Source organism: Sinocyclocheilus grahami, unplaced genomic scaffold (genome assembly GCF_001515645.1).
Source record: "Sinocyclocheilus grahami isolate Dianchi unplaced genomic scaffold, SAMN03320097.WGS_v1.1 scaffold45.1, whole genome shotgun sequence".
Lineage (NCBI taxonomy): Eukaryota > Metazoa > Chordata > Actinopteri > Cypriniformes > Cyprinidae > Sinocyclocheilus > Sinocyclocheilus grahami.
The window spans coordinates 2,076,560-2,099,064 of record NW_015505224.1 but is presented as its reverse complement, the minus strand read 5'-3'; the positions used below and the strand labels follow the sequence as shown (position 1 = coordinate 2,099,064).

At 38.7% G+C, this 22,505-nt stretch overlaps 1 protein-coding gene across 1 annotated transcript; it reads left to right on the top strand.

The window, feature by feature from the left end:
• Positions 1-16: 16 nt before the first annotated feature.
• On the top strand, positions 17-22,277 carry LOC107582525 (SMC5-SMC6 complex localization factor protein 2-like). The gene is given in 24 exon segments (XM_016268417.1): positions 17-102; positions 697-739; positions 919-1,005; positions 1,654-2,057; positions 3,099-3,332; positions 3,448-3,481; positions 5,341-6,320; positions 6,435-6,514; positions 7,695-7,805; positions 8,067-8,234; positions 8,595-8,697; positions 9,249-9,336; positions 9,420-9,561; positions 9,713-9,812; positions 9,954-10,130; positions 10,378-10,472; positions 10,579-10,666; positions 10,861-10,968; positions 11,094-11,171; positions 14,891-14,977; positions 15,080-15,148; positions 20,586-21,079; positions 21,441-21,510; positions 21,512-22,277. Coding segments are annotated over 22 exon segments (3,924 nt in total). The 5' UTR covers positions 17-102; positions 697-739; positions 919-968; the 3' UTR covers positions 21,689-22,277.
• Positions 22,278-22,505: the final 228 nt, after the last annotated feature.

Below are 22,505 nucleotides of genomic sequence, written 5' to 3'. Positions count from 1 at the left end.
TGAACTACAACACTCGCTCCTCCTACCTACAGATGGCGGCTCCCCACAAACGCAACCGCACTTTCATCATGGAGTGTATCAAATACATTTCTACAATGACTGGTACGCATCTCATATCATTTTATTATAATGTTTATATATACGTTTGACTCTTTTCTGAACTAAACGGACGCGTATGGTAAAGTCACCGCCACTCACGCGGTTTGACAGCTAGTAAATTTATATTTACTAGTGTAACTTTACTTGCAAAATGTACTGTGTATAACGTTACATAACATTTAGTCAGAATTGATGAAGTAAACGCTCTTTTGTAAAGTTAGAGTTTTCTTTGGAGAGCTTGTTTTCATTTGATTGTGTAGTCGGTAAAGCCTCGTGCTTGAAGAGCATCTTCTGACTGGCAGCGTCTTCCGATAGACGGCCGGCCTTTTGTGTTATTGACTGTTTATGGAAGGATTTGTCATAAAACATCAAGCCCTTCGGCTAAAACAGCCTAGTTCGATGACTTGACCTGTTGCCAACTTGCCAGTAGTTTCGTTTCTCAAGACTAGTTTTTTCCCGCCCATACACATTTCAGTTACAAAGTACAAATAATGAATGTCATAAGTCAATACAAATGAGAGGATAGCTATTTCCTTTCCTCCATGTCTTTTCCAAGACCAACAGCTAAAGTTTTCACCATTGTTTTTCTTTTTACAGACACACACCCACCTGATGGAAAAACTGGAAGCATGTAGCACAGGTCTGTTGTCATCTGTTACTGTCATTTATTTCTATAAAAATACTGTAATATGTGGTGTGTATTGTAATGGCACAGACTTCTCAAAGCAGGATTTGGTTATCTAAACAAACGATATTTTGCATGCGCACATGTAAGTTCACTTGTTTTGACACTTGATTCATGCATCTCACTTTGTTCAGATCACTCAGAAGACATTTAAAGACGCCTGTCTGTGTTTCTTCAGTATAAAATGTCAAGTTTCCTCAAGCAGCATATCACCTCTATGGGTGAGATTATATGTGGTATTATATATATTGGTGTGTTGGGCCGCTGTTGATCTGCTTGTGGGCTTACTATGGCACAATGGTAATACTGGATACATTGGCTTGCAGATTTTTCCTCCTGTTTTCTAGACTTAAGGCTGGAATGCATTGCACGGCGGTTGCACGTAAATTACAATAGACTAGCCATCATACAATAAATGACTGACAGATGAAAACAATGTGTTGTAAAATCAGACCAAAAAAAACAAACATGTTGGATCCTCCGACTGGATCGAATCATAGTCTGAAGCTGCAAATCGGATTCTGTGCCCATCATACACTATGTGATATTCTGCAAAGTCAGTCAACTCCAATTGCCCAAAATCTGCAGACTGGCTCTGACTTTTGGCAGCTATCCACGACTCCATCAGACTGCAGATCTGGACAAAAATCTGTGCACAAGTCGTCTAGTATATTCCAGCCAACTGATGTCAATGCTCTTTCATATTTGCATGTCAGTCTGATTTGTGCCAGCTAACAAGCTTAATAATCATGCAGTGCACTAACATTTAATACAGGTTTGCGAGGTGATTCAGCTGCCATGATGAAATAAAGAGGTTGCTTTTTCACTTCTTGTCTGAATGTCTGACAATGTGTTTGCTTTATTTTAAGTGCAAGAATTCATTCCGCTTGGTGCTCCGCGACGTGACCGTGTAGCTGCCACACCACATCCTGTGTCAGGTAGTCCACGTATTGAACCTTCTGAGAAGACTCCAAAACTCTTGAACCCACTGACTAATTGCATCCAGCCCACCAAAAACCCTGAGCTGGAGCAGAGGGACAAGTCCACTTCAGCTGCACTCAAAGCCTCCAACAAGAGACCAGAACAGGACGGTGTTCTCAATCAGAAAGTTGGTGTGAGAAAACTACAACCGAGTAATGGCAACATTAACTCCAGGAAGAATGGCTCTCTCAATCCCATGGTTAAAAAGGACATCCTGCAGAGGACCAGTTCTTACAACATGAACAAAGAACTTTCTTATGCTCTCAGTAAGGAGCTGAATGAAAACTTGAGGGTAAATGCAACTCTTAATTTTTTCTTAATGCATTTTAAAGTTGTTATCCACATTTCTAAGAGTATTGTAATGCAGGGATTCCCAAACTTTTTTTTTCAGCCAAATTGAATTAAATCCTTTAACAAATTGTTTTATTCTGTGGAATAGCAAGATATAACAGTTGAAATACTTTAGAGCTGAGCATAAATAGAAAATAATTTAATGCAAAAATTGCCATAACTTTTAATATTTAATTAATTTCCATGACTGAATAAATAATTGCTGTACCTCCTGAGATTTAAGTTAATATTTCAATAATTTAACAACACATTTGCATGTCCACAATTTTCTGATTTCTGGTTAATGGTCAAAATGACATGCAGGTAAACAAACTAAATATTTTATATCAATAGTCTTTTATTTTGATTTGTTTTTATTTTGAAATTATTAATTAATTTTTTTAATTTGATGATTTATTTAATTATTAGCTTTTCATCAACTCACGAACCCCCTGCAGTTCCCTTAGCATGGGAAACCCTGTATTACTCAATACTCATACTTTACATTGGCTTATCTGTTCACTGTTTTTTTCTGGTGATTAACTTGGCTTTGGCAGTAATGGAAAATATTATGGAATTATAAAATGGGGTTTTCCAGGATGTAAAGGCAATGAAAGTAATACAATCTTGAATTTTTTTTGCATTGAATTGATTGATTTTTTCCCTTATTTATGCTAAGATCTAAATGTTTTATCAGTTATATCTTGCTATTGTGTATAGTAAATCTTTTCATTGTGATGTCCAATTTGTGAGCTTTTAAGATTATTTTCTGTGAATCGATCAAATGGGTTCTCAGATAAATCTGAATGATTCATTAATGCATCTGTCATAATCAAAGATTTTTTTTTTAAATGACTGGAAAGGCCAAAGTATACTGGAATTTAATTACTCCAAAAATGTGGGAACCCTGTCATTTAGATTTTGTTACATAATTGTTATAGCTTGTGGTTGGTGTTCGTTTATTGTATTCTAACTTCATAATCCTCTGATGTTCTGTGTTCAGCTTGGAGGAGGTTTGTTTCAGTCAGATGCTGTGAAGGTCCAGAGACATTCTCTTCTTTATACACCTCACTCCAGGCGTAACCCTGAGAGTAGTAGTTCCTGCTTATTCCAGCAGAGACCTAAAGCAACAGTTAACACAGGGGAGAGGATCATCCACCGTCCTGATCAGAAAAAATATAGACTGGAGAATAGAGACCACAAAACCTCCTATTGTAGTGTCATGTCCGTTCAGAAGGTACTTGTCAAGCTCTATATTTTTGTTGAATAATTTTATGTATGATTTCCACCGTTTTTCAAGTGACTATGGATGTCAAACATGTTTTCACGTATTTTCATTGATTGTTTTATAGGAATTAAGCACCTCTCACCACAAAACTAATCCAGGTAAGAATTATTACCCTTTGTTGTACTACTGAACCCACTGACTAATTGCATCCAGCCCACCAAAAACCCTGAGCTGGAGCAGAGGGACAAGTCCACTTCAGCTGCACTCAAAGCCTCCAACAAGAGACCAGAACAGGACGGTGTTCTCAATCAGAAAGTTGGTGTGAGAAAACTACAACCGAGTAATGGCAACATTAACTCCAGGAAGAATGGCTCTCTCAATCCCATGGTTAAAAAGGACATCCTGCAGAGGACCAGTTCTTACAACATGAACAAAGAACTTTCTTATGCTCTCAGTAAGGAGCTGAATGAAAACTTGAGGGTAAATGCAACTCTTAATTTTTTCTTAATGCATTTTAAAGTTGTTATCCACATTTCTAAGAGTATTGTAATGCAGGGATTCCCAAACTTTTTTTTTTCAGCCAAATTGAATTAAATCCTTTAACAAATTGTTTTATTCTGTGCAATAGCAAGATATAACAGTTGAAATACTTTAGAGCTGAGCATAAATAGAAAATAATTTAATGCAAAAATTGCCATAACTTTTAATATTTAATTAATTTCCATGACTGAATAAATAATTGCTGTACCTCCTGAGATTTAAGTTAATATTTCAATAATTTAACAACACATTTGCATGTCCACAATTTTCTGATTTCTGGTTAATGGTCAAAATGACATGCAGGTAAACAAACTAAATATTTTATATCAATAGTCTTTTATTTTGATTTGTTTTTATTTTGAAATTATTAATTAATTTTTTTAATTTGATGATTTATTTAATTATTAGCTTTTCATCAACTCACGAACCCCCTGCAGTTCCCTTAGCATGGGAAACCCTGTATTACTCAATACTCATACTTTACATTGGCTTATCTGTTCACTGTTTTTTTCTGGTGATTAACTTGGCTTTGGCAGTAATGGAAAATATTATGGAATTATAAAATGGGGTTTTCCAGGATGTAAAGGCAATGAAAGTAATACAATCTTGAATTTTTTTTGCATTGAATTGATTGATTTTTTCCCTTATTTATGCTAAGATCTAAATGTTTTATCAGTTATATCTTGCTATTGTGTATAGTAAATCTTTTCATTGTGATGTCCAATTTGTGAGCTTTTAAGATTATTTTCTGTGAATCGATCAAATGGGTTCTCAGATAAATCTGAATGATTCATTAATGCATCTGTCATAATCAAAGATTTTTTTTTTAAATGACTGGAAAGGCCAAAGTATACTGGAATTTAATTACTCCAAAAATGTGGGAACCCTGTCATTTAGATTTTGTTACATAATTGTTATAGCTTGTGGTTGGTGTTCGTTTATTGTATTCTAACTTCATAATCCTCTGATGTTCTGTGTTCAGCTTGGAGGAGGTTTGTTTCAGTCAGATGCTGTGAAGGTCCAGAGACATTCTCTTCTTTATACACCTCACTCCAGGCGTAACCCTGAGAGTAGTAGTTCCTGCTTATTCCAGCAGAGACCTAAAGCAACAGTTAACACAGGGGAGAGGATCATCCACCGTCCTGATCAGAAAAAATATAGACTGGAGAATAGAGACCACAAAACCTCCTATTGTAGTGTCATGTCCGTTCAGAAGGTACTTGTCAAGCTCTATATTTTTGTTGAATAATTTTATGTATGATTTCCACCGTTTTTCAAGTGACTATGGATGTCAAACATGTTTTCACGTATTTTCATTGATTGTTTTATAGGAATTAAGCACCTCTCACCACAAAACTAATCCAGGTAAGAATTATTACCCTTTGTTGTACTACTGATCTTGCCCAGCTTTTTATTTCGTAACTTTTAAAACTAAGCTGTTTCTCTTTCTATATCAAATACAACTTTTTGCCAACAGAGGGCAGGATGTCCCTGTCTGTAAAGAGAAAAAGGGAGGGTAGTACAGAAAATGAGAAGGAAATGAAACGCTCATGTGCTGATTTCCAACCCACTACCAGCTCTTCCATTATAAACTCGCCTAAGTTCGTCAAACGTCCTTTCGTGAAGGGCAGCAATGAGTCTGAGATAACTATAAAGGAGAAACAGCCCCCTAAAATGCTTGCTGCTGCACCAAACAGCAACAACAAACCCAGACTTCCGCCTTCCCTCCCCAGGCAGCTGTTTAAACCATGTAAGGACTCAAACACAGCAAGTGACAAACCTAACTCATTTCAACTCATTAAATCACCCATGATTGCAGAGCCAATAGATGCTATGGTGGCACATGCCAACAAAAATCCCAAAGCTCCACCCAGCCAACCGCATTTGCGCAAAGTCTCTCCGAAGTCGAGCACAACGTTTGACAGCATCGAGACACCACTTTTTACACCAGGCTGTTGCTTACCGTCACCCAAAACTCATAATAAAAAAGCAAATGCTGAGAGAGAAACTTGCACACAAACAAGCCCCTATTCCAACCATAAGGAGAGTGTTAAAATTGTCTCGTCCCCCCATCATCCTGATCTAAGATCACCCAGCTTTGCAGAACAAGCCGGTTCACGTAAGATGGAAACGGATGAAAGAACGCAGTTGAAAGTGGAGCAGTCACGCAGCCCCAAGGCTATCATGCCTGCCCCAGCTGTGTTGGTGAATGTAGAAGAATCAAGAGAACAGAAGTGCTGCCCCCAGTGGAAATATCCCTTAGATATTGAGTTGGGAGACAACTCCGACGATGAGCTGAGAGAGTACTGCAATATCAGTCTGAGCAGCAGCAGCAGTGGTCATGAAGATGAGCCGCTGCCATCTCTGGAGAAGCTGATGAGTCGGAGAGACCATGTGCCTGTTACTCCCGAAAAATATGCTTTTTCAGAGCCCAACACACCTGTCTCAAAAGCAGCAGTAAGTTTAAGGATGTTCAGAAAACATGTCATGACCTCATATGTCATTAATCAGTCTTTGACATGCCTGGTTTTCACAAACATCTCTTTTTATTTTTTTATTTATCTGTATTAGCCCGAGGCAGTGAAAACCAAAGCCGTTACTTATAGAAATACACTGGAGCAGATGCTGCAAGAGAAGGAACAATATCAGAGGTTGGTCTGAAAACCTCATTTGTTTTTTTCCCCCAACTTGATTCTCAGCATGTCTCATTTTGTGCTTGGCAACCCTTGGTTTGTTGTAGTGCTTTGGATATCAGTGATTGAGAGGTCAAAATCTCAATGTAGACAGCTTTTATTAGTGGTGTTTACCAAAGCAGGCATGGCTATTAAAAGAATAATTCACCTAAAAATTTAAATTCTGTCATCACTTACTCACACTCATGTTGTTCCAAACCTATAACACAGATGACGTTTTTGTAATGAAATCTGAGAGATTTCTGTCCCTCCTTTGAAAGTCCACACAAAAATGTTGACGCTCGTAGAAAAATTTTATCATAAAAATAATCGAGTAGTTGAATCCAAGAGTCAATATTGCTTTATATTAAGAACAGATGTAATATAGACATTTAAATCTGTATATAAATATATATAAACACTGATCAACACACATACATAAAGAAAATCGTTTGAGCATTCGTTTACCATATTTGATCTTCATTTGTGCTTTGATAATGGAACAACATGAGGACATGATCAGTCAATGATGACAGAATTTTCCGTTTTGAGTGAGCTATTCCTTTAAATCAGCCTTTATATTGCTTACATTTAGGATTATTGACTTTTTGTAAGTATTAGCTGTATAGACTACAGACATGAATGAGAACTCAAATTGTGTCTTGAGGAAAGGTCTACTGATACTTTTATAAGGTATCAAACTAATAATTTTTGCCTGACAGACAATAAAATGGCAGAAAAATGTCATTAACTTTTGACTTCAAACAGTAAGCAACTTGCCAGACATACTAGAACAGTGGTTCTCAACCTTTTGGACTCCAAGGCCCTCCTGTGTCTGTGACAATATTTGAAGGCCAATATTCGGAGCTCTGGTTGAGAATTGCTGACCTAGAACCAATAGTAATGTGCTGAAAACCACCAGCTGCAATACTTGTTTACTTCAGAAAATTTTAAATTGTTGTCCTAATTCACCCTGACAGTAACATTTTGGGTGTGTAAAATTGACCGATTGTTGTTTATTCCGACTGTCAGTTTCACAGACTGATTATGCCATGGCAGAATTTGTTGAGACAGATCATGCTGCATTTAGCCTGCAGTCTCACCCTGATAAATGTCTAATAATTACTTGACACACTTTGTTTTTCATTTGACTACACAGGTCAAAAGAGTTGGAGAGACAGTTACTTGAGTCATGTGAAGAGGATCTGCTGAATCTAGATGAGAATGAGAACAGTGAAAGTAAATTGGAAGACATCTCACTTAAGCAAAGGTATTTTGTCCATACTGGCTTAATAGCTGGCTTCATTCTCATAATTTTTTTTTTTTATTATTTAAATCCAAACTATATTGAAGCCTTTTGGTGTTTTAAAGTAGATTATGGCAGTCAATTTAAATAAGTGTTTTTAGTTTGAGTATATGTGCATAAATGTAGTTTGAAAATATATGCTACTTCGTTTTATGTAGAATTTTGACAGTCTCATGAAAATGTATCATTTATCTGAAAAAAAAAAATGGTTTACTTTTTTTTTAGGGAATTTTTGCAAAGGTTCTCTGTCGCCTCATGTGCCATCAGGGACATCCACCCAGGAGAGGAAGTATTCCTGCCTGCTAGGTTTGGTCGACTCTTCAACCACCAGACGCTGGACCTGAGGAAGATTTCTGTGACTCCACATAACAAATCACAACAAATCCTCTTTCAGTAAGACTGCCAACATCAGTCATTTTTAGTTTTCTCTAAACTTCAGTTTTTGCTTATGGTAAAAGGTGTTTAAATATTATGTTGTGTCAAAATGCGCAAATTTTTTTAAAGTGGGAAAGAAACAAACAAATTGATTTAATCCTTCCATTTTAGTAATAGATGATACCTGTCTGATGACACCTTGAACCCAATATCAAATGTAGTATCACAGCAAGTTCACTTCTCAAAGAATGAGTAAAATAGGAGATGCATCCGTGATTATTTCTGTTATGTTCATTTGCAATTGGGCTTGGTGTTTTTTGTTATTAGTATACTTTATTACACTTTGCAATATGAGCGTTTTGTTTTTGTCCTCTATAGGTCCCGTACTGAGCATGTGCTGTCTCTGATCAGTGCTGGCTTGTTGAGGAAAGCCTACTTTTCTTTCCCTTGTCAGCCTGAAGTTACACGCTGGCTTTTCCAGGTAAAACCACCTTCTTTCCTCATATTTTCTGTCCTACAAAACACTGTGTGCTTAGTCAGTAACACATGGATGTACTTTACAGTGGGCCAAAAATATGGACAATTAATCTACACTTAAAAATATATGAATGCTACATGGTTTGAGATTTTGTTATCTAATGCAGTGCTCTTTTTGGGGCCACTGTATGTGTAATCTCATGTTGATCTCATCTGTTGATCAGTTTTTATGAGTTATATTAAGTAATATATGCATTTTTGGCATTTCTTTTGTATTGTTATATGGTTGTATTGAAATTTTAGGTTCACTGTTCCTATGATATTTGTTTGACTCGTTGCGTTTTGTTCACACCATCTTATATTCTCTCATGGGAAACCTGTATACCCTTGGGACATTTATGTTTAAACCTGTCAAAACTTATACACTACAGTTGGATTATTTTTATGAGAGCTTATGCTTTTAGTGCCCAAACATGCATACAACTTTGCAGACTCAACTAATATGGTCCAATAGCCAAAATGTATGTACAGCTAATAACTATAATGCTTTTTCAGATGATGTCAGTTTACCCAAACCCAATTATTTCCTCACACATCATGCAGTCCTTACAAACCATTGCTCTGTCTGCTGCTCAACACATAGGTATGCTTGAAAGACCTCATAATGGCCAAATATGCTTTTCCTGTACAACCGATAAAGCACTAAAATTGACAGCTGTGTTATAGTTGAACACCAGAGCCAAAGTTTTAAAGTGTGGGTACCCTCTGTACGGGACATCACCCTGGTTTTCCTGAACATGGGGGCATCATTCATCAGTCTGTTCCCTCTTGAGGCTCTGCAACCCCCTTTTACTGAGGGAGACCTTTTGTGAGTTTTTTACCTCTCAGTCTGCAGCATTATTCTTCTGTACTAGTCATATGTTTTTGTCATTCAGCATATTTGACATAAGTCATGATTATACCAACAGCTTCATAAAAATGCAAAGTTGGTATTTTAATGCATATGTATGTGTTGGCAGAGAGAGCTTTCATCCAGAAGAAACCAGCCAAGACCGAGTGATATCTGACATGAAAGACAATGGCACATTACCAATACATAATTTGGAGAGTGTTCTCAAGGTAAGCTGAGTATTTTAAGAATGTGTTTGTCATGTATTGAGTAGTAGGGGATTTTTCATTTGTTTAACGATAATTTAGCTTTAAACGCAATAGTAAGTGTCAGTCTAATTTACGCCTGTATTTTTGTCTTCATTTGTTCAGTACCTCTCCCTGTGTACTGCATTGTGTCCAAGAGCGTACACTGATGAGGAGCTGCTCTTGCTTCTGTCTGTGGTGTGTAGAATTGGACTGGAGACTCATTTTCAGCTGCTGCCAACTGGACACTTAAGCATCCTGCTCCAGAATCTGCTTAAAAATATCACACACTGGGATGTACAGGTCAGAAAGAGTGTGTTTAATATTCATATTGCCCAAAAATGAACATTCTGTCATCATTTACTTGCTCTCATGCCATTCCAAACAATTATCAGTATCAGTGTTTTTATACAATGAAAAATAAGTGCATTCGTCTTTTGTGCTTCACAGTTAAAACAGAAAATTATTTTTATTTTTAGGTGGACTACCTGTTAAGTATTAGTTTATCATCTTCTCACATTTAACACAGATTTCCCTTTTTTCTGTGTAGATATCTAAAGCTTGTCAGACCCTGACTGATTTGTCAGAAGATCATCACAACCTCAGGAGACTAATTTATCTTCTTCCAGATAGCAGTTGTGGAAAGTAAGTAAAAACCTGTAATGTAATATAAATATTTATTGTACTACATTTTTTTAATTTTTTATTTTAAGTGCTTTCTGTAATTGTTCATCTGCTATTTATTTAACAGGCAATTAAAACGACACCTGAGTGTATCTATCATCTCAAAGCTTTTGAATCACACCTGCACTTATAAGCCCTCAGGGACAGAGTTTAAGGTGAGAATAATCCATAGAATATTAGCGGCTTTTCAATGTTTAGAACTATAGATGCTTTAAGGGTATTGATGAGTGCAGTTATGCAGGTGTATCATCCACAGACTACACTTGGCTGACCAAGCTTTTGTCAAAACTACTTTCATTTTTGAGGATATGCACAAAATGAATCTTTGTTTCTATGACTATTTTTCCAGCTGTCTGAGCTGACACCTTTCCTACATCAAATGCGTCCCTCGTCCCTACTGAAAGGCCTCAGGTCTGCAAGGAGAGCAGAAGATTGTGATGCCAATCTAGACCAACAAGTAAGCAAAAAGTCGTCTTGAGGGCTGAGAGCTATTGGATCATTACTTTTTTAATATCCAAGAGTGATACAGTAAAACCACTTGTTTGAGTTTAATAAGCTGATAAATGATCTTCTTTCATACAGGCATATTACCTCTGCTACAGCCTTTTGACTTTGACAAATGAAGCCTCCAATTTGGAGTTTTTACCTTCAGCTCAGAGAGTAAGTGTTCAATTTCTGTTTTTATATGATTGTATAATAAGGGAGGAAATCTTCACAATTTGATTACATTCCAATTCCAAAACTGTTCTCAATGTATCTTAATTGTCATTGTGTTTTTTATGTTTAGTCCGACATATGCTTTTTCATCCAGTAGAATTACTGATGATGGACTTAGAAATTAGAATTTTGTGAATCGATTCAGAAGAATCGAGATGCTCTGTGAATAGATTATACAGTGTAGATATAAAGGAGCCGTGTTAATGAATCAGTCACAGAAAGACCCTGTCACGCTCACTAGGGCTGAACGATTAATTGCATTTGCGATAATATCGCGATATGAGAAAACGCGATTTTTCAATCGCAGAGGCTGCGATTAGGTGTGTTCCACTTGGAAGATCGATCGGTGTATGACATCAAAGTATGGCGAAAGAAAGCATAAGGAGATGTCCGCTCTCTCTTATAGCTCTCGCAGTACTTTGATGACACACACCGATTATTTTTTATTTTAAGTGCTTTCTGTAATTGTTCATCTGCTATTTATTTAACAGGCAATTAAAACGACACCTGAGTGTATCTATCATCTCAAAGCTTTTGAACCACACCTGCACTTATAAGCCCTCAGGGACAGAGTTTAAGGTGAGAATAATCCATAGAATATTAGCGGCTTTTCAATGTTTAGAACTATAGATGCTTTAAGGGTATTGATGAGTGCAGTTATGCAGGTGTATCATCCACAGACTACACTTGGCTGACCAAGCTTTTGTCAAAACTACTTTCATTTTTGAGGATATGCACAAAATGAATCTTTGTTTCTATGACTATTTTTCCAGCTGTCTGAGCTGACACCTTTCCTACATCAAATGCGTCCCTCGTCCCTACTGAAAGGCCTCAGGTCTGCAAGGAGAGCAGAAGATTGTGATGCCAATCTAGACCAACAAGTAAGCAAAAAGTCGTCTTGAGGGCTGAGAGCTATTGGATCATTACTTTTTTAATATCCAAGAGTGATACAGTAAAACCACTTGTTTGAGTTTAATAAGCTGATAAATGATCTTCTTTCATACAGGCATATTACCTCTGCTACAGCCTTTTGACTTTGACAAATGAAGCCTCCAATTTGGAGTTTTTACCTTCAGCTCAGAGAGTAAGTGTTCAATTTCTGTTTTTATATGATTGTATAATAAGGGAGGAAATCTTCGCAATTTGATTACATTCCAATTCCAAAACTGTTCTCAATGTATCTTAATTGTCATTGTGTTTTTTATGTTTAGTCCGACATATGCTTTTTCATCCAGTAGAATTACTGATGATGGACTTAGAAATTAGAATTTTGTGAATCGATTCAGAAGAATCGAGATGCTCTGTGAATAGATTATACAGTGTAGATATAAAGGAGCCGTGTTAATGAATCAGTCACAGAAAGACCCTGTCACGCTCACTAGGGCTGAACGATTAATTGCATTTGCGATAATATCGCGATATGAGAAAACGCGATTTTTCAATCGCAGAGGCTGCGATTAGGTGTGTTCCACTTGGAAGATCGATCGGTGTATGACATCAAAGTATGGCGAAAGAAAGCATAAGGAGATGTCCGCTCTCTCTTATAGCTCTCGCAGTACTTTGATGACACACACCGATCGGTCTAAGCAGCGCTGCTTCAAGTCGAGCGCGGGCCATCAGCAGAAAAAGAAAATAAATAAATCAGTAAACAGCCAAAGGACGTAACTTAGTCATAAATAGAACAAGGCATTAGTTTAATGTCGCGCCGCATCCAGTGTACACAGTGTCACTGATTATAATGGGTTCTACTGTATTTTGTCGCTCGCATCCGGTGTAGACATGGTGTTTAATGTCATTGGTGAGGAGGAAAGCCTGTGTGTGTCCTATGCCTTGGTGTTTCCCAACCGGGGTACCGTGTAAAAAACTTTTTTTTTTAAATTGCTAAAATGTTAATAAAAGCAACTTTTATATAATAATCATTTCTGATGTCGCCAATAATTAGAGATGCACTGAAATTCCGGCTGTCGAAAATTAGTTCACCGCTCAGGATTCACTTTCACGTGGTGTGACGCTCTGCATATTATCCCGCTCTATGCGTGTGTGTGCTCCGCTCAATCGCTCGCGGCCCACGTGAGTGCTCCACTCATATACCGTTCATGCGAATCGGAACAGCAAAGTCCACTCAAAAATCGCGCTGACAGGAAACATCGATTTAGTACAGTATTGTTTCTGTTAGCCGTAGCCCAACTGTGTTGTAACAAGGTGTGGTAAATGGGCAACTCTGGTAACGCTGCCCTCTCATTCATTGATCTGCTAACCGTTATGCTCACGTGTCCTCTGATAATAATAGCTTTCTAGGATTAAACATTATTTGGATAACAAAAAATAAATGAATAACAGAGAGAATAATAACAGTAATTCTCTCTATGCTATTTTTCAATGCTTCAAGTGATGCAGGTGTTTTTTTTCCCTGTAGGTTTTTTTAAATAAATAAAAAAAAAGGTTTAAAGGGGGGTGCGACCAAACAAGTTTGAGAACCACTGGTCTAAAGTTAACAGACAGTGTTTAGTGCAGTGCACATGTTTACATATGTTTATTACAGTGACTTTGAATTACCTAAAGTAGTGTGGTAAAGCAACAGGTTTGTTTTTATATTTCTGCAATCTACTTTATTTTGTGTGATTTGTTACTGACTTTCATATTAATGTTTACACCAGGCTATTTAAACATAATTATTACATGCTTACAAGGTTGGAAGTTCAACAAATCAGTCAATATACTGTGATTGTAGTTGTTAAATAAAAATGTCATTCATATCAATTCATGCATCACCTAATTTCATCGTAACATATAGGCCTGGCCTACAGAAAATAACATTTATGTTTAATCTGTCTAATAGTGTGTTGGTCATACTATACAATGATTTATAGCTTGTCTTTGTTGAATAATACAGAACATAAAGAGCTTTAAAAAAGAATTGCATATTAAATCGCAATCGCAATATTGGTAAATAAAATCGCAATTAGATTATTTTCCAAAATCGTTCAGCCCTAACGCTCACCCTCGGGGACCAGTTATGAACATAACTAATTTTACTCTTTAGAAAGCAGAACTTGTGTGAATTGAAGCGAGAGGATGATTTTACTGACTAGAAGCATGTTGATTTATTTTTTTTTCTTTAATGAGAGGAACCATAATTTTAACAAAAGTCACTGTTACTAATTAGGTTTATGTTTTTTAAAATTAAAGTATAGTAAAAATTGTTAAATAATATCAACTACATGAACACAAGGAATAATGATATATTATAATTTTTGTTTTTAAATACACTAAAATTATTATGTAAGTTATGGTCACTATGGCAAAATAAACCCAACAAGACTTGTCAGGTCTTGTATCATCCCAAAGGGGCTTATTTCGTGATAAAGACTGACGGACTGTCCATTGTCTTACAACTGCTTGCCAAACAATTAATATATAATAAACAAATCTTTGAATCGATTTTTGAATCAAACTTACCCATTTCTAATGTTGTTTTTGCTGTGTTAAATCCCAAGTGCACAACAAAAGCTTGCTGCGACAGGTCTTAGTTTATTCCCTCAATATTGTATGAATAAAGTAAGGCACATCTGACTGTGCCTTAGTCTTTGTCTTGTCAGTATTGTTTTATATCACAATTGTATTACTTAATTAGACTAACTTGAGCCCTCTTTCACTGCCAGAAGGATCTGCAGAGTCTTTCTTCTCAGCTGGAGAAGCACATTAAGTGTGACATAAGGGAGAGTGAGAAAATGCTGTATAGGAGCAAGGTGAAGAGCAGCTTCATTCTGTTCTCTGAGAATTCCTCATTCTGTTTATATCAAAAGAGATCCAGATTTTTATTGACAGTGTGATTGGCTTTTCTTCTGTAGGTGAAAGACTTTGTGGCAAGGATATACACCAAGTGGCAGGTGCTTCTAACACGAACAAGGCCTCAGGAGGTAATGTGAAAGAATGCAGACAACTGAAGAATACAAGAATACTGTTAACTGATGCTGATAAAAGCTGTTGTCACACCCAGCCAGGCTGTGAAGGCCACATTTTGTATACAAGTGTTTTCGCAATTTAAGCAGCGTGAGTCCATGTCATAACTAGAGCCCGACCGATATAGGTTTTTTTGGGTGCCAATACCGATACCAATATTAGGGAGTAAAAAAGGCAGATATCGATATAACGGTCGATATTCTTTGTGTATATTATATTACAGTACCAGGCAAAAGTTTGGACACTTTCCTATTCGTGTGTCCAAACTTTTGACTGGTATATAAAATACAGTATATACATAAACAGAATATATATACATAAACACATTTTTTGCAATGATCACTCAAATGTGGTGATCAAACACTTATAATGGTGTGACAAAGATATGTAATGGAGGAAGGGCATTTAACAATAAACTTTATTATCCAAAATGAGTCTGACATCAGTGCACTGAACAGTAAAGTTGAAGTTTATTCAACTTAATTTAAATTCAATTCCATTCAACTTTATTTAATTGAAGTTTATTTCACTTTTGGACATTCATTCACGGATTTGCGCTACTGTCTTGAAAGTGTGTGATTTGCACACACAGATGAAACTTACTAGAGAAGTGTGACATAATATACCTCTGTAAATAAATACAATTTAAATTCACGTCTCGCGCACTTTAATGCCCTTTGAATGTAACGTGTACGTTCCCTTGGAACTAGAATCATGGCGGAATATCATGTGAAGTCCACTTCGCAGAGCACTTACTGTCGAATAAGACAATGCTTGAATGCTTGAACAAGAGACCTCCTTACTGAAGTGAAAGTGTTGGCTGGTGTCACTATCTCGCGAACGCGGCGGTGTCCCTTCAGCTCGAGGAGCCCTCTCGAACGCCACCCTCCGTGCGTCAATAGCCCCCCGGGATTGCCAGATTGGTCGGCACCCGACCGTGAATTTAACCGCCCGTAACTCCCGGACCCCGGGGGCTATTGACATGGGGGTGGTCTCATTCGAAAGGGGGCCTCGAGATGTTTCAGTGGTATTCCGTACACTTAAAGGGATAGTTCACCCAAAAATTAAAATTTGATGTTTATCTGCTTACCAAGATGTAGGTGACTTTGTTTCTTCAGTAGAACACAAACAAAGATTTTTAACTCAAACCGTTGCAGTCTGTCAGTCTTATGATGGAAGTGAATGGGAATCACGGCTTTGAGAGTAAAAAAAAACATACACAAACAAAACCAAATTAAACCCTGTGGCTCGTGACGATACATTGATGTGTAAAGACACGAAACGATCGGTCTGTGCAAGAAACTGAACAGTATTTATATAGTTTTTTTTTTTTACCTCTGATGCACTGCAATGTCTGAAATGTTCTGAACTGTCCTGAACACGTCCCTCGACAGCCGGTGCATGACATTTATGTCAGATTGCAGACTTATAAGTGCATTACCGCCACCTATCTATCAAATGGACCATTGACACTATCTACAATCTCAATTAGGAGTGTCAATCCGGCTGTCGAGGACGCGCTCAGGACAGTTCAGACATTGCAGTGCATCAGAGGTAAAAAAAAAAAACTATATAAATACTGTTCAGTTTCTTGCACAGACCGATCGTTTCGTGTCTTTACACATCAATGTATCGTCACGAGCCACAGGGTTTAATTTGGTTTTGTTTGTGTATGTTTTTTGACTCTCAAAGCCGTGATTCCCATTCACTTTCATTATAAGACTGACAGACTGCAACTGTTTGAGTTAAAAATCTTAATTTGTGTTCTATTGAATAAACAAAGTCACCTACATCTTGGATGCCCTGTGGGTAAGCAGATAAACATCAAATTAAAATTTTTGGGTGAACTATCTGTCAGGGTTCTGTCACTTCGGTCTAGTGTTATTCATGGTTTTGTGACAGAGCTCCGTGCCACCGCCTCGCCCTCACAAGCGCAGGAGATGGAGGACTCCTGTCGCTTCCCCTAATCTGGGGGTCCAGGAGGACCTGATGGCGGTGGTCCCAGAGCCCCCAAGTGTAGTAGTCCCAGAGCTCCCTGTTATGGCCATGGAGGTGGTCCCTGAGCAGCCCACTGTTCCTGTCCTGTTGCGGTTAAAGAGGCTGCCCTCTCCTTGTACGTTGCTGCTGTTATGTGTGTCTGGGCTGCATACACTGTTCAGCTGGCTTCCTCCAGTCCTGTTGGGGCTCCAGAGGCAGTTCCAGAGCCCGGAGGTTGTTCCAGAGCCACCCATTTTCCCAGTCAGCCCTGCCATGGCCAAGAGGGCTGTCTTCACCTTCTATGTTTTGGCCGTGCTGCGTGCCTGGAAAATGCACGTCTTCCTCTGACTATGGACAAATCTGTCAGCCAGAGCCTTCTGCGGACATGGAGGCCATCCCAGAGCAGTATATTTTCCCAGTCATGACCACAGAGGCTGTCCCAGAGTCTGCTCCACCCCGGGGCCTCCAGAGTTCACTTCTAAGCCCTGGAACTACTGCAAAATGACTCTTGTGCCTAATCTGAAGGCCAGCCAGACCCATGCCCACTACACTGGCAATACTCCCCTTGGGACTGCCACCTTCATGGTATTTCCCTTCATCACCCTGATTCCAGGTGTGCCAGAGTTTGATCTGCCTGTCCTGTCCAAACTCCTTGCCCTGCCGGCTCCATCCAGACTCCTTGCTCTTCCGGCTTCGCCCAAGCTCCTTGCCCTGCTGGCTCCGCTCAAGCTCCATGTCCTTCCGGCTCCGCCCTGGCCTCCTGCCGGGACTGCAGAGGTGTTTGAGCCCACCTGGTTCGACCCACCGGCCCTGCCCTGGTCATCCGCCAGGGTTCCTGTACTGCCGGAGCCTCCCTGGTCCGTCCATCCGGTCCCACCCTGGCCTTCAGCCAGGACTCCGTAACTGCTGGAGCCTCCCTGGTTCATCCCTCTGGCTCTGCCCTGGCCTCCTGCCAGGACTCCTGAACTGCCTGAGCCTCCCTGACCCTCCCTGACACTCCCTGGTCCCTTTAATGACTGTCTGGGCTTTCCTGTTGGCTGGCTTGGCTCCCCTCCCTCCCTCCCTCCCTCCCTCCCCTCTTTGTCTCTGTGTTTTGATTCCCCTGTCTTGTGTTGTCTGTTGTTGTGTGTCGGTCTTGTGTTGTCATATTTGTTCTGGTCTTGTGCTGTCATGTTCCGGTCTTGTTTTTGGGTGTTCCTCATTAGGGACGCCAGGTGGCTTCCCTTTTGAGGGGGGATAGTGTCAGGGTTCTGTCACTTCGGTCTAATGTTATTCATAGTTTTGTGTCAGGGCCCTGACACTCCCGTCATGTTGTTGTTTTCATGTGAGCACGCGGCTTCGAGAGTGCTCGAGCCGTGCGCTCTTGTCTGTGTGTCCTGTTTCATGTTGGAGCGTGGTGTTCTGATCCCGGCACTTATGTTTTGTTGAGTTTCGGTTTCTGTCTTGTTGTGGGAGCGTGCGATCTCGAGTTCGCTCGGCCCTGCGCTCTTCTGTCCACGTGTGTTGTGTTTTGTGTAGCACGCGGTTTGTGTTCAGCCACGTGCTTTTCTTGTTGTCTTGTGTTATTGTTGCACGCAGCTCATGTTATCGGCTGCTTACTTTTCATGTCCTGTTTTGTCTTGTGCTGTGTAGCACGCAGCTTGTTTTTCGCTGGCTGCGTGCTGTCTTGTCTTGTGTGAACACGCGGCTTATGAGTTTTCTCATTAGCTGCGTGTTCATGTCTTGTTTTGTTCAAGCACATGGCTTGTGATTGCTTTTCTGGCCATGTGCTTGTGTTTGTTTTGTGTGAGCACATGGCATATTTCTTTGTTTCCTGTGTACAATGTGCTCTCGTCAATTGTCTTGACCCCACCCATCTTGTTATCTGATTATTGGTTAATTTGCCCCACATGTGTTCCCTCGTTACCCTCCTCATTTGCTCCCTATTTATTCTCCTTGTGTTTGCAGTCCCGTGCCAGTTCGTCATCGTATCACCATTGAATGTATTCTGTTGTGTCGTGTCCTGTCCTGGTCCTGCCTTGCCTTGCCAACCTGTTTTTCCCCCACGGGTTAGTTTTTTTTTTGTTTGTTTTGTTTTATTTTACAATTAAAAGCCCATTACTCTGCACTACTGAGTCGTCGCTTCATCCCCAACCCTGACAGTATCCCTTTAAACTTTAAAGCATTTCATCCAGGTCGCTAGTAGCAAACAATGGAGCGCGACAAACTATGTAATTACACCATTTACAAACATTTTATCTGCGTTTTATGTTCTGTAAAAAAAGTTAATATTGGCGGCATATTCGCCGATACCAATATATCTGCGACAGGCTCATACCGGCCGATAAAATCGGCAAAACGATATACGATATATCGGTTGGGCTTTAGTCATAACACTCTTCATTTAAAGGAAAGTATTGTGTTTGAAAGTTCACAGGTAGAGTCTGCATGAAGAATTAGTGGTATTTTTTGATCATACAAGAATATTTTGTTTCATTGATGTGTCTTTTTATAAAAGTCATGCATTGCAATAAAAAGTATGACCTATTGGTTTTCCCAAACCTGATGAGTATATTTTTATGTAACACAAAAGGAATTTGATGAATTAAGGAATTTTTACTCTTAGCTTTAAAAAAAGCTTTCAAAAGCACCATAAATGTATCATAAAAGTGGTACATATGATTTCTGCACTATTTTTCTGAGTCTTATGATAGCTTTGTTTTTTGTTGTTTATTGAAAATCTTGACGTGTTCAATGAATCCGTTAATCAAACACCATTCTGAGCGATTTGTTCATTGCATCTTGGTGATGTTTTGCTATATCTCTCATGAACAAAAGCTGGAGCTAATGTCAAGATATTCAGTGAAAAGACATGTTGCGAAAGCTGCAAATGCAATGGTGAAGTGTCTGGTGCAAAACGCAATGCTTTTTAAAAAGTAAAAAGTTCAACTATATTCTCCTTGGAATATAGTTTTCATATGTACTACTTTTATCATACTGTAAACAGCATGGAAAAGTAGCCAAATGTCATTCTAACTAATTTCTCCTTTTGTGTTCCATTAAAGGTTAATACTTGAGTTTTAGAGGACCAATTCACAATATTAACTAGTTTCTTATTAGCATGCATATTATTAGCATATTGGCTGTTTATTAGTACTTATAAAGCACATATTAATGCCTTATTCTGCATGACCATATTTTAGATCCCTTAATCCTACCCCATATCTAAACTTTACAACTACCTTTATAACTATTAATAAGCAGCAAATTAGGAGTTTGAGGCAAAAGTTGTGGCTAATAGTAAGAATTGGTCCCCAAACTAAAGTGTGACCCATGAAAGTCAGTCATACGGGTTTGAAACATGAGTGTGAGTAAGTGATGACAGATTTTTATTATTGGGTGGACTCTGCTTCAGTAGGCCTGTTGTGTAATTCACAGGGAAAGCTGTATGATTACTGGAAGCCCCCACCAGAGGATGAGGTGTCCAGCTGTCAAGGCAATTCAGAGAGTGCAGAAGAAACTCTGACCGCAGAGTGGAGCGGTGCAGAGTCAGATAAAGATGCTGAGAGCAAAGAGGAAGATTGTGAGAAACCTCAGCCTCTGGAGAGTGAGGTGAAGACCGAACGGGATGATGACGATTGTGTGGAAGACATGAGTGATGTAGCAGAGAAAAATTATGAGCCTAAGCAACAGATGATGGAACTTGAGGAAGATAGAAAGTTTGAACCAATATCTGATGAAGAGCTGTTTGAAACTCACGAGGACTCAGGGTGTGAGGAACCTCAGCCTCTGGAGAGTAAGGAGAAGATCAGACGAAATGATGAAGATTGTGTGGAGGATATCAGTGATGTAGAGGAGAAAAAGGATGAGCCAAAGCAACAGATGATGGAGCTAGAGGACGATAGAAAGTTTGAACCAATATCTGATGAAGACTCAGAGTGTGAGGAATCTCAGCCTCTGGAGAGTAAGGAGAAGATCAGACGAGATGATGAAGATTGTGTGGAGGATATCAGTGATGTAGAGGAGAAAAAGGATGAGCCAAAGCAACAGATGATGGAGCTAGAGGACGATAGAAAGTTTGAACCAATATCTGATGAAGACTCAGAGTGTGAGGAATCTCAGCCTCTGGAGAGTAAGGAGAAGATCGGACGAGATGATGAAGATTGTGTGGAGGACATCAGTGATGTAGAGGAGAAAAATGATGAGCCAAAGCAACAGATGATGGAGCTAGAGGACGATAGAAAGTTTGAACCAATATCTGATGAAGAGCTGTTTGAAACTCATGAAGACTTGGGAGTACGAGGATGATGATGATCTCATGAACAGAGAGGAGGAGCTTCTAAAAGATGAAGAGCCTCTTGAGTAAAACAAAGTACATACCTGTAGAAGAAATCACTGAGACGTTAGAGAAGCTCGAGGACTTGTTAGAGAAAAACAAAGCTGTTGGAGATGAAAGAGGAAATGAAGGAAGGGGTTTGAGAGGGATGGGTTTGGAGGCGTCTGAGAAAGAACAGAAATATTCTCGGGTCATTTTGAGATAATTTTACACCGCACCTTTGATATCATCCATGCATAAATACTGTGTGGGGTTTTGTGCTTTTATTAATTGTTATAGGATCTTTCAGTAACACACATCATGCATGTAGTTGTTTACATCTTGTTTATAATATATTTTGTGTATGTGTTTTGCATTTACCAGTTGTCCTTAATTTGTTTTTACAAGATTCTTCTTTAAGATATGGGATGTCTTATCGAATGTTTGGCCTCCATTTCTCTGAAAATGAGACCATGAGAACATATTTTTATTATGTACATACATTTCATTAGTTATTACTTGTATTATCTATATGGTTAATGTGCACACTGATAGTTTTCAGGATCTACTCTTTATGCTGCTGTCTAATCGATTCAATTTTTTGACTTTGCCAAAAATCTGGGGCATCTTTATCCAGAAAATATTACTATAACGGCAAAAGCAAGGGCTTAAATAATTGTCAACTTTTTATGTGGGTTCTAAGGATTATTTTGTTGCAAGCAATCCAGTCTTCCTCAAAAAAGACCAAATTCAGAGTGATGTTTGTCATAAGGATTCTTTAAAAACTGATTTATATATTTCTTAAAAAAAATAGTGTGACATCAAATCCTTTGGATATTTTTATGAAAATAAATACTTGTTCTAATAAAAAGGTCTTTGTGTTTTCACTCACACTCCAGACTAGCCTGGTCTTACAAGTGTTTACATCATAATCTTACACTGTTCTTGTCTTCCAAATGGTGGTGGTAATGGAGCAATATGTACGATTTTAAAAAAGAACGCCTTTTGCATGCATATTCAGAAATGTGTTTTTCGTATTGAGC